The sequence below is a fragment of the Bubalus kerabau genome, chromosome 21 (genome assembly GCF_029407905.1).
Source record: "Bubalus kerabau isolate K-KA32 ecotype Philippines breed swamp buffalo chromosome 21, PCC_UOA_SB_1v2, whole genome shotgun sequence".
In the NCBI taxonomy this organism is placed as follows: Eukaryota; Metazoa; Chordata; class Mammalia; order Artiodactyla; family Bovidae; genus Bubalus; species Bubalus kerabau.
In genome coordinates this window covers 64,365,234-64,382,049 of record NC_073644.1, presented here as the reverse complement: position 1 = coordinate 64,382,049, position 16,816 = coordinate 64,365,234, and the positions used below count along the sequence as shown (strand labels likewise).

At 44.2% G+C, this 16,816-nt stretch overlaps 1 protein-coding gene across 1 annotated transcript in view; it reads right to left on the bottom strand.

Annotated features, from left to right (window-relative positions):
* PHLPP1 (PH domain and leucine rich repeat protein phosphatase 1) overlaps window positions 1-16,816 on the bottom strand; it is a 223,235-nt gene that overhangs the window by 47,615 nt on the left and 158,804 nt on the right. Inside the window, exons 5-8 of the mRNA XM_055559318.1 lie at window positions 13,965-14,111; window positions 12,596-12,826; window positions 4,457-4,659; window positions 2,558-2,618 (exon numbers count right to left, since the gene is read on the bottom strand). Coding sequence (XP_055415293.1) covers window positions 2,558-2,618; window positions 4,457-4,659; window positions 12,596-12,826; window positions 13,965-14,111 — 642 coding nt within the window. The remainder of the gene's footprint in view (window positions 1-2,557; window positions 2,619-4,456; window positions 4,660-12,595; window positions 12,827-13,964; window positions 14,112-16,816) is intronic.

Sequence of the window (16,816 nt, the reverse complement as noted above, 5' to 3'; positions counted from 1 at the left end):
TATTGCTCTGGCTTTGAAGGTCTACCGACTGACACACTGAATTACTTGATTGTGTAGCAGTCGAGGAGGGCGTGGCAGCCCACTCCAGGGTTCTCGCCTGGAGAACTCCATGAACGGAGGAGCCTGGCAGACCACAGTCCATGGGGTTGCAGAGAGTCGGACACGATTGAGTGACTAAGCGCATGCACACACACACAGAGTCAGACATGACTGAGTGACTAGGCACACACTCTCTCTCTCTCTCACACACACACACACACACGCGCGCGTCTACCTCTAAAACATCTCATTAAGGTAGGCAAGTGAAAGTACCCTTCAACATAAGCAAACACTAAATAACAAAACTACTCTAAGTGATAAAAGAGCCTGGAACTTTGACCCTGAGGCACTCTAAGAACCTAGTAAACACCATAATGAGTAAGAGCTCAGTTCCTCTGGAAAACATACTCACAGAGAGGAGGGCGAAATACCCAGAGCTATGTGAGGGGTCAGACGCAGAGGGTTTTCTAAGAGAAAAAGTCCTACAGTTTGGGAGGTGGATTAGGCAGAGCATGTTACAGTACAGGCTCTGAACATGAGAATTTTTCTTAAAAAAAAAAAAAAAAAGATGAACAGCATTTAAGGACAGAATTCAGAGACTAGCACAACACAAGTTTCCAATTCAGTCTCACTTGAGGGCTTCAATGGGAACCAATTAGCAATTACATCTTTTAAATAAAAGAAAACTAGGTTCACTCTATGGCTAATTCCCTAGAGTAAATCTATGCAAGACATTTCCATGCACCCGTATGTGCAGACCCCACTCCTGTGCTCGTGTTTCAACGCTGGAGATAACACCGCTCAAGGCTGATAACATAAAAAGAACTTGAGTAGCGTCTGACTTACAAGTTCATTAAACAGAAAACTGACATGAATTTACTAGGAAGTGTATGAAGCATCACTCATAAAGGATTTTATAAATTCAAAGCTGTAACTGTAATCCTTCTCACATCAGCTAAATTCTGACATGTTCTTACACAGTATGATTGAGGATATTATTAAAATATCTAGGTTTGTATACTTTTATGACTAAAGACAAATTCTGCACCTGGCAAATTACGCAGCAGCTATACCAGATTTTATGCACTGAAATGAGTTACCTGTCACACTGAGAGGCCACATACTCCTATGTACTGTGGTCGTTCAGAAAAGTTTGGATTATGATGTTTGGAATTATGTTAAAAGTGAGTTTCAATTTAGTGTGTGGAGATTAGGAAAGTCTAATTTGCTCCAATACATGCTTTAGGCCTTCAAGAAAAAGTCTACTACAATATTTGTGGAAACCCAAGTAAATATGACACACGGCAGTAGTGAATCTGCATACAAGGTGAGGAGGTGAGCTTGTGCACAAGTGAGCTGAGAAGAGTGAGCAGGCTGTACGGAAACCCCACTCTGGCAGTGCCAGTCGCCACTGTTTAAGGGCTCCAAGTAGGAGAGTTGGGGCTTCCCCGGGGGCGCAGTGGTAAAGAACCCGCCTGCCAAAGCAGGAGACACGGGTTCAAGCCCCGGGGTGGGAAGATCCCTGGAGAAGGAAATGGCCACCCACTCCAGTATTCTTGCCTGGGGAATCCCACGGGCAGAGAGAAGAGCCTGGTGGGCTACAGTCCATGGGGGTCACAGAGTTGGGCACGACTGAGCCACTAAACAGCAGGAGCAGCAGTAAGGAGATATGTACAAAAAGGGGGGGGGGGGGGATAAAAGAGACAGAGCACAAAATATATTTTTAATGAACTTAACATCATCTCAGGGAAAAACATGAAAATACAGCTAATACAATTATAGAAGTACTGGACCTTCCAGCCATACAACCCTCAACTGACTCATCTTTCAAGTGCAAACCTGGTGTTCACATCGGTGTCCACGTGACACCGCGACTCCTCTGCTGTAACTGACACAGACTGACAGCCCCATGCATTTTCGGAGGGTAAGTATTCAACACTACTGGATATTAATTTGCATTGTTTATCTTTAAGATATAGAAAAAATTCTTTTTTAAAAATTAATTTGTATTGGAGCGTAGTTGTTTTAAGATATAGAAAGAAGCAGGGCTTCCCTGGTGGCTCAGACAGTAAAGAAGCTGCCTGCAAAGCTGAAGACCTGATCCCTGGGTCAGGAAGATCCCCGGGAGAAGGGAATGGCCACCCACTCCAGTATTCTTGCCTGGAGAATCCCCGTGGACAGAGGAGCCTGGTGGGCTACAGTCCACGGGGTCGCAGGAGTCGGACACGACGGAGTGACTCGCACAGCTGTGGCTGTTCTACAATGTGCTGCGGGCTTTACAAGTGGTTTCCATTGTGCAGCAAAGTGACTCAGCTACTCGTATGCACGTACCCCCTCTTTTTTGGATTTCCTTCCTATGAAGGTCACCACAGAGCGCTGAGTAGAGTTCCCTGTGCTGTACAGGAGGTTCTCATTACTTACCTATTTTATATAAAAAGTTCTTATGCTCAGGTTTAGACAGAATTATCTAGATAATTTTCACACAGACCCTAGAGTGCTCCAGGAATTGGCTTCTTACCTTGAGACATCCATGTAGGACAGATAATTCGGAACTGGGCAAACGTCAAGCCGGACAAGTTCTAGGAAGCAGGAAAAAACCAAAACCAAACACATCACCATTCAAGTGACACAGAGACTCTTTTCATGTGTAGAATCGTTCCTGTGCTTCATTCTCCATTGTTTGTTTAGTCTGGGAAGCACAATATATCCATTTGTTTCTAAACCACAGGGAAGTACACAGACCTTCTAATTTAGTCACAAGGTCTTAGTCAGAGACTGAAATAAATCACTCACTCTGCTTTCCTACCTCTTTCCATCTACTCGCTGTGACACCCCTCCTGTTATACAGCCTAAATTTTATCTGGAAGATTAACGGTATGAATATCATTGCTTTTTTTAAACATTCAGGGTTCCTTGCATATTATCAAACGCGTCCTGGCTTGTGCCTTAGCACTCCTGAGCGTCAGAAAGGACTCCCTCTACTGAAGTCTGGAAGCCTTCCTCAAAACTGTATGCAAAGTGACACCTAGGGCTCTGCTTCTCAGACGCAGTACCTCGAGACGCCCTTCTGCTTTCTCTAAACACTTACCAAGTGTTTCAGAGGCTCAGCTTCTCTTGGCTTCCTAATGTGGCCCCAGCTCACTGTGATGGTTCTGGAAGTCTACTTTTGGTACAGGTCTCTTCTCTGGTTACCTTACTCCCATCGCTTCAGGTACCACCTCTGGGCAGATGTCCCACGTCGACGTCTGTAGTCCCGACTGCAAACCCTACTAACCCACAGGGAGCCGCTGCAGCGCCTGGACTGGCGGGAAGGTGGGTTACCCCACTCTTGTCCCATCTGGGCGCTCTGGACCCTGCTTTCACGTTAACAGTCTCACAGCTTCATTTTCATCACTTGCCTCTTCCACTAAAAATTTCCACTGGATCTCTACAGCTTACTGTATCAGCTTCAAAGTTTCACCATCTGACTCCAAGCCATGCACCCCATACGTACATCTTAACACTTCCCAGCAGGAACCTGTGAGAGCAGAATTCCCTTCTGCTCATCTACCAAATGAACCACATTCAGATTCTTTCCTCTTCAACACCTATTTCATGTTTCCCGACTAGCCAAATCCTATAACCCTTTGGTGACTTGCAGTTATCTGAGGTTTGGTTTATTTCTCCACTGAAATGACAGTAAATTCATTAAAACCAAAAAAAGAAAAAGAAAAAGGAAAGAAATAACTCCTCTCCTTTAGTACTCATGCGCTACACGACACAGAAGACAAGTGCTTGATAAACGTCTGTTCAGCGTGCAGTAGTAAATACTCGCTTCCATGCAGCTGTCTGATGGGAAGGGATAGAAATCTTCATTCACTTCACCAAACATGTGCCCATATGACCTTTTCTTTTTTAGAACTGCCATGATCTCCAAAGTCTAAGGAGGCAACCTTATTAAATGAATAAAGCTCTTGCTTTGGGATGGCCCTGTGGTATATAATGTAGGTTTCTCTTGCGGTGAGGTCCTCTGTTGGTGGAGCAGGAAATCTGAGACCTTGTATGGCATCCATAATAGACCTACCTTCCACTTTCACTCTCCAGATTCACTATCTTCACAAGTGGCCCAATGAAACAGTTCACTTCCCATCACCCGCCCCCACCCCCACATCTGCTCTTCAAGCCGAAGAGCCAATCACCAGCGGGAATAACTTATTTAAATGTCACAATATGAGAAAAACAAGTCAGGAACTATAAGTCCTTCCTTTTGATTGCTTTAAATACCAAACAGCACTCTTCTTTCATGATTTTCACCTTAGCAAAAGTTGACACCTATTTTACTAAACAAGGAAAGAAGAGTCAAAGCCAGGAGGAAGACAGTGCACTGAATGAATGTGGGAACCAAGTAAGGAGCTCTGATGTGGGCTCCGTCACATACCGTTAGAAGAGGCATAGAGAGCTTTGAGGAAGCAGCCACAGGCGTTTAACGTCACCAGCTGATTCCTTTCACAGTGTAAAACTTCAAGGTTGGTGAAAACCACAGCATCCAGACCCCCAAGCTTGTTGTCTCGCAGATCGAGCTGAGTGACGTGAGGGAGAAAGTCCACTCCGTCCGCTATTAGGTTCCTGATTAGGTTCAGTCTTGAGAGGAAAAGGACATAAACAGAGACTACAGTCAAAGGCAGTGCTGTTAACACGAGCCACCCCTGAGGCGGTCACCAGGAAGGCCTCGAGCCTCGCTGTCCACCCTCCAGGACCTCTCTGCTCGCAGTGTCTGCTCTCCTTCACTAGCTAGGTCCCCTGGCCACTTCCAGCTACAATTCCATGAGGTCTTAACTTTGAAACTATATTCTGAAATGCAATTTAGACCATTAATAGACTGGAAGAGAAGCATGCATATTGATTTTTATCTTAATTCATTCCAAGGGGGGAAAATCATTTAAACATTTATTTCTAAGAATCTGGTTGAAAGAATACAAGAAACAAAACCCAGGAAACCCTGCTAAGCACACGCAGCTACACTGAGTATTGAAGGAAGGAGAGGGGATAAGTGAGCAGGTAGATGAGCAGCCATAAAGGACAAGCTAACAGGTGAGCTTGGGGAAAAAAAAAAAAAAAGAATGGGGACCACCTATGCACCAGAAACAGGTGTGTGAGCCTATCTGAATTTTCATAGTTGGTTCCAGACCCAGGATTAATTACCAAAACTATCTTCATCTTTAAAATACTGCTTGAAAAAGCAAAGCGCAGGAAATACTGATATTTGGCATGTAGGATTCACTGCGAACTCACAGAACAAAGGATCACGATGGGGCCCAATGCGTTCAGGGCGCAAGGAAAACCTGGCAGAGCCTGGGTCATAAACAATGGTGAGCTCATGGACTAACGCTGCCATGGACAAGGCGCCAGGGAGATAAGCTAGTGGTAAGGGGACTAGCAATCAATGCAAAAACACATCTAGCTTCAAAGTGGAGAAAAACAGATGAACTCTCCAGTCCTAGTTTGCTAGGCTACGCCCAGCTCCTGTACAAACAAAGAGCAGAACCTCCTACTTCTCCTTACAAAGCCAACAGAGTGCTGAGATCATGCACTTGGTTACAAGAGCATTAATATGAGAGAAGGAACTTAGAAAAAAGTCAAGTATTCTCTGCAGTGGTTTCCAGCCCTTGGAAAAATAAAATGAGAGTAACTAAATTTCTAATAGCAGTATCATAAAGCCATTGGAACACAAGGATGAGGGACAAGACAGCCAAGAGCTAGGATTTGCCAAGCCACAAGGACAGCATGTGGCTTCTTCAAATGTCCCCGAGATTTAAAATTATTTTTTTTGCTCCTTCTCTTTTCTGTTCCAGGTTGTAAGATTAAAAAACTGGCTTCAACTCAGTGATTTGCCTCTCTCCGAATGCTCACTAGATTACTAGAATACGTACACAGAATCACTCTAGTGTAGTCACTCAGGCATGTCCACCTCTTTGTGACCCATGGACGGCAGTACGCCAGGCCTCCCTGTCCATCACCAACTCCCAGAGCTCGCTCAAACTCATGTCCATTGAGTCAGTGATGCCATCCAACCATCTCATCCTCTGTTGTCCCCTTCTCCATCTGCCTTCAATCTTTCCCATCATCAGGGTCTTTTCCAATAAGTCAGTTCTTTCATCAAAACCCAAATCTCCTTTCAGATACAAGAGATGACAGGAACTGAAAACTGTCCTGTGTTCTCCCGAGTCTATGCTTTAAATCACCTTCATGATGCACTAATCTCAGCCCACCGCCAACCCTGCACTGTATTAACACCAACACAAATATACGGCTGACTTAATGAGACAAAATAAAATTTATAATGACAGGGAGGTTACTGCCACTATTCACTTAAAATTGTCAAGTCTTATCAGGATGCAAATACCAAAAGGTTTCAGGCTCACATAATAATATGACTACTTCAGATGAGCTTTCAAAGAGGCAAAATGTTGTGAAAACTCCTTTCCAATAATCTCCTCAGTTAACAGAGGCATTTTATTTATTTCATCAATACTGATTGAGCATTTCTTGTGTGTAGGTCCGCAGTGAGGAAATGCTCTAGTTCCAGTGCGCTGCTGAACACGGCACACATAGGACCTTGTCCGCTGCTGAACACGGCACATATGACCTTGAGCCATCACCTAAGCCTCCAGGAGTCTCATCCTAACCTGGATACTGGGGCTGACACCTTCCTTGTCCCACACGGCGCTGAGCAAATGAGGGGGACGCCTGTGCCGGTGTCATGCACACAAGAGGGGCCACGGAGACGGGACAAGCACGACCCCAGGCTGTGTGTCAGTAAGAGACGAATAAGATAAGGAGCGTGCCGACAGATTTAGTAATTCAAACCACACATGCTTTAAAATATGAAGCCAGCCAGAGGATCCAAGTCTGTGATCAGTGTCATGGTAGTGGTTTAGTCGATAAGTCATGTCCAACTCTTTTGTGACCCCATGGACTGTAGCCCACCAGGCTCTTCTGTCCATGGGATTTCCCAGGCAGAAATACTGCAGTGGGTTGTCATTTCTTTCTCCAGGGGACCTTCCCCACCCAGGGATCAAACCCGTGTCTCCCGTGTCTCCTGCATTGGCAGGCAGATTCTTTACCGATGGAGCTACCAGGGAAGCCTGACCAATGTCATAAATGATGTATAAAACATACAGAATGGTCAAAAAAAGATGCTATGGGAGAGGAAGGATCTCATCTGAACCCCAAGAGCAGGCAGAATTCATTGGACATAAATGGGAGAAGCAAGGAAGGAGTCCATGAGGAGGAGCTGAACGGCCTTTGGACTCTCGGGCTGAGGTTCACACGTGTGCGCAGGGGCCCCTCAGGAGCGCACACCGAGTGAGAGGAGTGAGGACACGGACACGAGCTGGGCAGGTCCTCACCATTTACCAAGCACTGGGCCTGCTGCGCGCCAACACCGCGGGTTCACGGATACACGCTTCCCTGTCGGCTCAGACAGCAAAGTGTCTGCCTGCTGCGCAGGAGGCCCAGGTCCGACCCCTGCGTCTGGAAAATGCCCTGCAGAAGGGCATGGCAACCTCCTCCAGTCTTCCTGCCTGGAGAATCCCATGGACAGAGGAGCCTGGTGGGCTACAGTCCATGGGGTGGCAAAGACTTGGACACAGCTGAGCAACTAACCCCTTTTCACTACAGAGACTAAGGCTATATAAATGAGAGTAGTGCTCCTCTAGTTACCTAGGAGGAAGAACCTATTTTCCAAACCTCTGATCGCTCACAACAGGACAGGCACACACTTGGACACAGCGCACCGCACACGCCGCTCGCCACGTTGAGTTCGCCAACACCCAACCTAATCCACTCCCTTTACGAGGTATGTCTGCTTACATGGGTCTACGTGAATATTGTGGCAATGGTGAATGTTTCCAAGATATTAAGTCTCAATTACTATACGTATCTCTTTCTTTAAAACAAGTTGCAAACAGTTGGTTTGCTAGCACATGCTGGAGGACCGCACTCTGGACCGAATCACACTTAGAGCCTCATCCTCAAGGGATGCACAGGCTAGGGGCCTGAAACCAGAAATGAGAGCGTAAGTATCTTGAGTTAGAGAACTAAGGTTCTGAGTGAGCCTATGAGAGGCTGTACAACAGTAGCAGACAGAGCAGAGAGGAGGCAAGAGCAGCAGTGAGAAGAAAAAGTAAGGGCCAGAGAGTGAGACTGGTGCCCAAGACGAACTGACAGCATCTGGGAGGCACACTAGAAAACACAGTCACAAATCTTGTGTCTGGATAACCAGTGGAGCTGGAACACTCAGCAGGGGCCACAGGCCTGGAAAAGGTCAGCTTTCATTCCAATCCCAAAGAAAGGCAATGCCAAAGAATGCTCAAACTACCGCACAACTGCACTCATCTCAGACACTAGCAAAACAACGCTTAAAATTCTCCAAGCCAGGCTTCAACAGTACATGAGTGGAGAATTCCCAGATGTTCAAGCTGGATTTAGAAAAGGCAGAGGAACCAAAGATCTAATTGCAAACATCTGCTGGATTATAGAAAAAATAAGAGAGTTCCAGAAAAACATCTACTTCTGCTTCATTGACTATGCTAAAGACTTTGACTCTGTGGATCACAACAAACTGGAAAATTCTGAAAGAGATGGGAATACCAGACCACCTTACTTGCCTCTCGAGAAATCTGTATGCAGGTCAGGAAGCAACAGTTAGAACTGGACATGGAACAACAGACTGGTTCCAAATTGGGAAAGGATTACCTCAAGGCTGTATATTGTCACCTTGCTTATTTAACTTATATGCAGAGTACATCATGTGAAATGCCAGGCTGGATGAAGTGAAATCTGGATCAAGATTGCTGGAAGAAATATCAGTAACTTCAGATATGTAGACGACACCACCCTTATGGCAGAAAGTGAAGAAGAATTATAGAGTCTCTTGATGAAAGTGAAAGCTCAGTTCAGTTGCTCAGTTGTGTCCAACTCTTTGTGACCCCGTGGACTGCAGCACGCCAGGCCTCCCTGTCTATCACCAACTCCCAGAGTTTACCCAAACTCATGTCCATTGAGTCGGTGATGCCATCCAACCGTCTCATCCTCTGTTGTCCCCTTCTCCTCCTGCCTTCAATCTTTCCCAGTATCAGGGTCTTTTCAAATGAATCAGCTCTTCACATCAGGTGGCCAAAGTATTGGAGTTTCCGCTTCAACATCAGTCCTTCCAGTGAACACCCAGGACTGATCTCCTTTAGGATGGAGTGGTTGGATCTCCTTGCAGTTCAAGGGACTCTCAAGAGTCTTCTCCAACTGCTGCTAAGTCACTTCAGTTGTGTCCGACTCTGTGTGACCCCATAGATGGCAGCTTACCAGGCTCCCCCATCCCTGGGATTCTCCAGGCAGTAACACTGGAGTGGGTTGCCATTTCCTTCTCCAACGCATGAAAATGAAAAGTGAAAGTGAAGTTGCTCAGTTGTGTCCGACCCTCAGCGACCCCATGGACTGCAGCCTTTCATACTCCTCTGTCCATGGGATTTTCCAGGCAAGAGTACTGGAGTGGGGTGCCATTGCCTTCTCCCTCTTCTCCAACACCACAGTTCAAAAGCATCAGTTCTTCGGTGCTCAGCTTTGTTTATAGTCCAACTCTCATATCCATACATGACTACTGGAAAAACCATAGCCTTGACCAGATGGACCTTTGTGGACAAAGCAGTGAAAGTGAAAGAAGGAGAGTGAAGAAGCTGGCTTAAAACTCAACATTGAAAAAATGAAGATCATGGCATCCAGTCCCACTATTTCAAGGGATACAGATGGGGAAACAATGGAAACAGTGAGAGACTTTACTTTCTTGGGCTCTAAAATCACTGTAGGTGGTGACCACAGCCATGAAATTAAAAGATGTTTGCTCCTTGGAAGAAAAACTATGACAAAACTAGACAGCATATTAAAAAGCAGATATTACTTTGCTGACAAAGGTTTGTCTAGTCAAAGCTATGGCTTTTCCAGTAGTCATGTATGGATGTGAGCACTGGACCATAAAGAAAGCTGAGCGCCAAAGAATTTATAATTTTGAACTGTGGTGTTGGAGAATTTTCTTGAGAGTCTCTTAGACTACAAGATCAGACCAGTCAATCCTAAAGGAAATCAGTCCTGAAGGACTGATACTAAAGCTGAAACTCCAATACTTTCCACCTGAAGGATCAGAAATGCAATCACTAGAATCAGCCCTCGGCTCACAGGGACTGAGTGAGACCCCTCTTAAGTCACCCCACTGGCTTCAACATAAAATATTAAGGCATAATCACAAGCAAATCTGACCAGACTTCCATCTTCTCAGCTCAGCAGTCTGGAGGGAAGCAGTTACTCACGATCATTCAACATTTACAGTATATGAAAGTCTATTCTGATTTCTAAATATCCTGTAACTGATCTCATATTTTTAAAAAGACCCAATTTGAACTAGAAATCTGAAGAATTTACAAAACTCTTAATAAGAACAGCTGCTTCCAAGCATATTAGATTGATCTGGTTTGGAAGCTACTTCATATCAAGGAAAATGATGTCTTCTCTAACACGAGGTAACTTACAAATCCTCTCTCATGCTTGTTACCAGAGAGCAATATGACCATTGTTACATCTCTGGGTGGCTTTTGATTTAAAAAGAACTCAAATTCGTGACTACGAAGGTGTTCTGAACCCAACTGTGCGTAGGCTGTGGGTGCTCAGTCACTGCAGTTGTGTCTGACTCTCTGTGACCCCGTGGACTGCAGCCTGCCAAGCTCCCCTGTCCGTGGAACTTCCCAGGGAAGACTACTGGAGTGGGTTGCCATTTCTTCTTCTTGAAAAGGGGATCTTTTCAACCCAGGGATCGAACCCACATCTCCTGCCTCTCCTGCACTGAAGGCAGATTCTTTTGCCACTGAGCCCCCACTCAGAGGCAAATAAGGTTAACAAATTCAGAAAGAAAGTTAAGAAAACAATGTGTTCAGCTCCCTATCCTGTCACCCTTCAAAAAGTTCTCAAAGTCAGATAAATTGTTACCATTTGGTCTCCCTGAACTAAGAATTGTATGTCTGCAAATTGCTAACACATCCCCAGGTGTGACAGCCTTTACTCTTTTAGTCTGAGGAAAGATCAAGCAAACCACTTCTCTGTGGGACTGGAATGAATGGGTTCCCTGGGCCAAACTGGAAGAATGGAGATGAAAGTGGAGCAAAAGGCAATGCTGCTACTTTGTACTGATGAACTCTGACAGGCTTGAGAGAAGGTCTGGTGGAAAGTAGGCAGAAAAATAAGGAAAGAAAATCCAAAGAGGGGAAAAGATGCCAAGAATGACAGCAGAGAAGGGTTCATGAGCAGGAGAGTTCTCACCAGGTAATGAAAACAACATGGAACGTTTGCTGAGGGAGAGGCATTTACTCTCTTCCTTCCCAAACTCTATGAATTATGTTTTTATTAACTGTAATCTAAAGATGAGAATACAGCTGCACAGAAATATTAAATATCTCACCTAAGATTTAATGTGCTCACCACTCCCTGGCTAATGGGGAACCAACTCTCTGCGACCCCATGGACTGCAGCGTGCCAGGCCTCCCTGTCTATCGCCATCTCCCGGAGTTTGCTCAAATTCCTGTCCATTGAGTCAATGAGGCCATCTGACCATCTTATCCTCTGTCACCCCCTTCTCCTCTTGCCCTCAATCTTTCCCAGCATCAGGGTCTTTTCCAATGAATCAGCTCTTCACATCAGGTGGCCAAAGTTATTGGAGCTTTAGCTCCAATGGGGAAGTTACTTTCATTGAAAAATATCAAATTGGGCAAGTTAATATTAAGCCTTAAACCCAATATGCTGCTTTGCAGGAACTCAAAGCCCATCCATATGTAAAGTATATACAAAAATACATCTATGATGTAAGCAAGGATGTGTGGGTGTTTTCAGTTGGAGTTTAGTGTGATCAGAATTCAAAATGCAGGTTCCCCCCCCCCAAAAAAATGCAGGTTCCCTGCTCTTGCAAAGGGGTGAGAGGGGAGGCTCTAGCCAAACTCAGGCCTAACAAAAGATGATGAGGGTTACATTTTTATAAAGAACAGTAAACTAAGGGAAGAGCCATCTGGATGGAGAGAGAGGAAATTAAACAAATTAAATAACAAATTTAATGAATATATTATATTAAGGAAGCCAAGGAAGGGGGAAAAAAAAAAAAGGAAGGAGAGGAGCTCAATGATATCAAGTGCCTCAAGCCACAGAAAGGGAGGGATAAGGGAGAGTACAATCCACCTGGCTCTCAGGAACATGATTTTCCTTCACCATAAAAGCTTTCTCTGACTTGATGGCACTACTCATTAAAACTGGGCTCAAACCTGCAAAATCAACTGAGACCTGTGAGACAGATGGTCACCCACTGATGAGGGGGAAAAAAATTTAAGAAGTTTCAGGGTTCCCTCTGGAGGAAAACAGAAGAGCGGGTCCTAATTGCAACTAACCGGCTTGCTTGTCTAGACAGGAGAATGCCACCAGAAGGGCTACGACGGACGTCCCAGACACAAGCCAACCGCTCAAATGGGATAGATTTCTTTAAAGTGGTTACCTTAGATCCACGTGCTTAATGTGAGGCATTTTTCTTAAAGCCTGTAGCCGAAGCGTCTCCATGCAGTTTCCAGACATACAAAGCTTATCCACAGCTGTCAGCTTCTCCAGCACCTCTGGAAAGTCAGTGAATTCATTGAAAGAAAGACCAAGATAACTAAGCTGATGCATGTTCTCCAACTCAGCAGGAAGGGTCTGGAGAAAGTTTCCATCCAACAAAAATGTCTGTAAGCTAGCAAAGAAAATGTAAGAGTTATAAAGAGAATGTATACACTTTACGTCTTTATTATTAACATTCGAGTTGTGTAACTATAGATCCTCTTACCAGAAAAAGGAAATACATTGCACTGTCCTTTGCAAAATGCTAAGGGCAGGGCCTGAGGTGATAATACACCAGAGAGAAAAGATCAGAGACAAGCATCTTAATCTTTTATTGAAAACGAAAATTATGACCAATTTTCTGAACCTGGATAGGCATAAATGGGAACACCACAAGCTGACTGCAATGTGAACCAGCCTAAATACTCATCTTTCATTGTTATTTAAAACAATTAACTTCTAAGTCTGACTTTTAAACATATGAGAAGATTCTATACTTTTCTCCTAAAAGAAATACAAATACTGAGATATCACTTTTCACCTGTACATCCATCCTTCTCTCTATAAATGGAAAGGAAAATGTATCCCATAGTATTTTCCTAATATTGGTAATAAAGATTTTTAGATAGTAGGATTTAGGGAGCTTCTAAAACATTTATTGTTGTATTTGCTATAGTATTTCATAGTATTTATATTCCTGATAAAGAACCTGCCTGCAATGAGGAAGACCCAAGTTTGATCCCTGGGTTGGGAAGGTCCCCTGGAGGAGGAAATGGCAACCCACTCCAGTATTCTTGCCTGGAGAATCCCATGGACAGAGGAGCCTGGTGGGCTACAGTCCATGGGGTTGCAAAGAGGTGGACATGACTGAGCAACTAACACTTTCAGTTTCATAATGAGCATGTGTAAGAGTTTAAGTAGTTTCACTTAATAAAACTGGAAGCAAATACGTAAAAAAAACCGAAAACCAAAAAACTAACTTCTAAGTCTTAGAATTCAACATAACTCAGGAAATGAGAAAATAACCCCTCCTCCTATATTTAGACACATTCATCTGTAGGGATCACTGGTTCTAAACCAGGATATTTTAATTTTTTACAAGATTTTCAAAGAAGCTACAAAATGAACTCCACACAAGAGCATGATCTCTCAATTTGGGGCAGAGCTGTCTACGACCAGCACAGCAGGCTGACTAGCCTCCTGTGTGATGGCCCCAGCGCAGCGTCCTGGGCAGGACCTCCGGGGGGCTGCAGGGAGGCTGGAGGACCTACTTGTGCATCGCTCCCACGGTGGCCGGGACGGCTCGGAGGGCATTGCATGACATGTTGAGCTCAGCCAGGGTCGGAATATTGCAGACCGCTAGTGGGAAGTCCCCTAAATGGTTGTTGGAAAGGTTAAGACTCTTCAACTTGGTGAACCTATCACAAAAACAAAACAAAGAAAAGATCAATGTCACAGATGCGTGACAGCACATGGCTTCAGCACCGCCTTGGAGGTAATCTAGTCCGACTCTGATCCAGCGGGGCAGAGCCCTCACAGGGCGAGCCAACAGCGGCGCTGGCAGCGCATCTTCAGATCCTAAGGCTGCTGCTCCACCTAAAAGAACGGTTCTATTTAAAACAAGCGTCACCCTAAGACAAGGTTGAGTATCTGAGGAGGTGAGTTTGCTGGAGTGAGACTTTCAGCGTCACCTTGGCTGGCTTAATTAACACCTGTGTGAGTAACAGAGAGGAAGGAAAAGTTCTTTAGGATTTCTCAGACAAGTCAAAAACCCAAACCTGAAATAATAAAAAGCCTCCTAATCTATCGAAACCACACTTTCTCCAGGGCGCCCAGTTCTGCAGCTCCAGCTAAAGAACCGGCCACCATCCTCGTCTCAGTCCCACGCTCGATCCTGCAGGCCACACAGCCTCCTGGAGGAGCTCCGCTTACCCAACTCTAACCACACTTTCCTCACTGCCTCTTTCTGCTGCTGTTGTTGAGTCGCTCAGTCATGTCTGACTCTTTGGGACCCCGTGGACTGTAGCCCACCAGGCTCCTCTGTCCATGGGATTCCCCAGGGAAGAACACTGGGGTGGGTTGTCATTTCCTTCTCCAGGGGATCTTCCCCACCCAAGGATCAAAACCACGTCTCCTGTGTTGCAGGCGCGTTCTTCACCATCAGCCACCTGGCAAGTCCACAGCTCTCTCCAGACCTTCTCTCCTTCCCTCCTGCCTACTGCACAGTCAGGCATCACAGAGCTGGTCCTCGTCAGTCTCCTCTCTCTCTTTACCCTGCCTTCCTTGGCGCTGTTTCCCTGGTCCGTGGACAATGCTCTCTGACCTGTCACAGCCCCTCTCCTCTCCCCTGACCTGCCAGCAGCACCTCTAGCCAAAACTGAACTCCCCATCTTTATCCCAGACCAGCACTTCCTCCTGTTCTATTTCTGTTAATGGCTCTGTCATTTTCTCAGTTGTCCAAGCAATTAAAGCAATTCAAGAAGTCATCTCTAAATTCTCACTTTGGTTCTTTGCCAACCTCTACACATTTTCTGTTGAGAAGCGAATCTGATTACCTATTGCATTATGTCAATTATTTTAAAAACTGGCCATGCCTAAAGTCTAGGCAAGGTGTACAATGCCTAAAACAGACACAGTATCTTAAAAATAAACTCAATTCAATCCAGTCAACATTTTAAAGAAACTGTCATGTGACTTCTTTACTGAATTCTAAATAAAAAATGTAAAGCTTTGCTCTAAACAGCTATGTACGTTTTATTCTAGATAGAAATCTGAGAATGTACATATCTGACAGGTTGACAGCGGTTTTCTTGGACGATGGAGTAACTCTAAAGTAAAAAACAAAGCTTAAGAATTACTCCTAAACTTAAATAATAACTAAAAAATTTTGTATTTTACCATTTGACTCATTAGTCCTTCTTGAAAGAGAATGTTCATCCTCTATTCTGACTATCCATGATCTATGTGACCCAAGCCAGAATTACAGGGTCTATTATTTCCAGCCCAGGAGTTCTCTAAGCAAAGTTGGGTGGCAATGGAAGAGGTCCTTAAAACCCACTCAGGAGGTTCTCAAGCTCAAAATTATGTTCAAAACAACACTAAGGTGTCATTTGCCTCTTGTCACTCTCCTTTCCTCCCAAATGTCCAGGGGAGGTTGCCCGACGGCACACATCTCTGTGATGGCACACTTGTTTAGGAGCAGAAACAGCCTTGAGAATCCAACCGTCTTCAACTAAGCCAGGATTTAAAAGATTTGCAACAACGTAAAACAATGATCTTCTTCTATTTTTTTGTTTTAGAAGGTAGTTATTTTTCATAAAAATATATATGTTAACAAGAATGGCATCTGTTTTCTAAATTAATTACTATATATTAAAATATTTTTCAGCTTAAATTTCTAATATAGTAAATATCAACCGCTTAATCCACAGAAATAAAAGCTGCTTAGGGTCCTCAATTTTTGAGACAGTAAAAGAATCCTGAGATAAAGTTGCCAGATAAAATACAGGGCTCCAGTTAAATTTCTATTTCAGACAAACAACAAATATTTTTTAGTATGTCTCAAATGTTGCATGAGACTTACTTATGCTAAAAAATATATATTCTTTGTTTTTCTGAAATTCAAATTTAACTAGATGCTTTTTTTCCCTTCTAATTCTGGCAACTTTGTCCTGAAATAGATAAAACTGCTGTTCCAGTCCAAACAAAAACAGTACCCTACCGTCTAGATTTGTTCCCTCCTTTGGTAGAACTGGCCACAGTTTTAAAATATGCATGAAATTAAACTAAACTGTTTTTTAAGAAGTTCCTCTATGAAGGAAAAAAATCCTGAACATTATCCAACACAATATAGCATGAAGACTTCAGAAAGTGGATAATGGAAGGATTACAATTCCAGTAATTACTCACGATGGAAAATGGAATCACTGGCTTTGTATTTGGAAAAGTATTTGTCAATAATGGGGGAAAAGATATATTCATCTATACAAACAATTTACTAGGACCACACCACTGCTGAGAAGAAAAGGAAATCAGTAGTGAGCTGAATGAGTAAAAGGCAGCTGACAATAATAATACTATAATAATAACTACAGGCCAAGAGTCCCTGTATAACAAGGAGTCC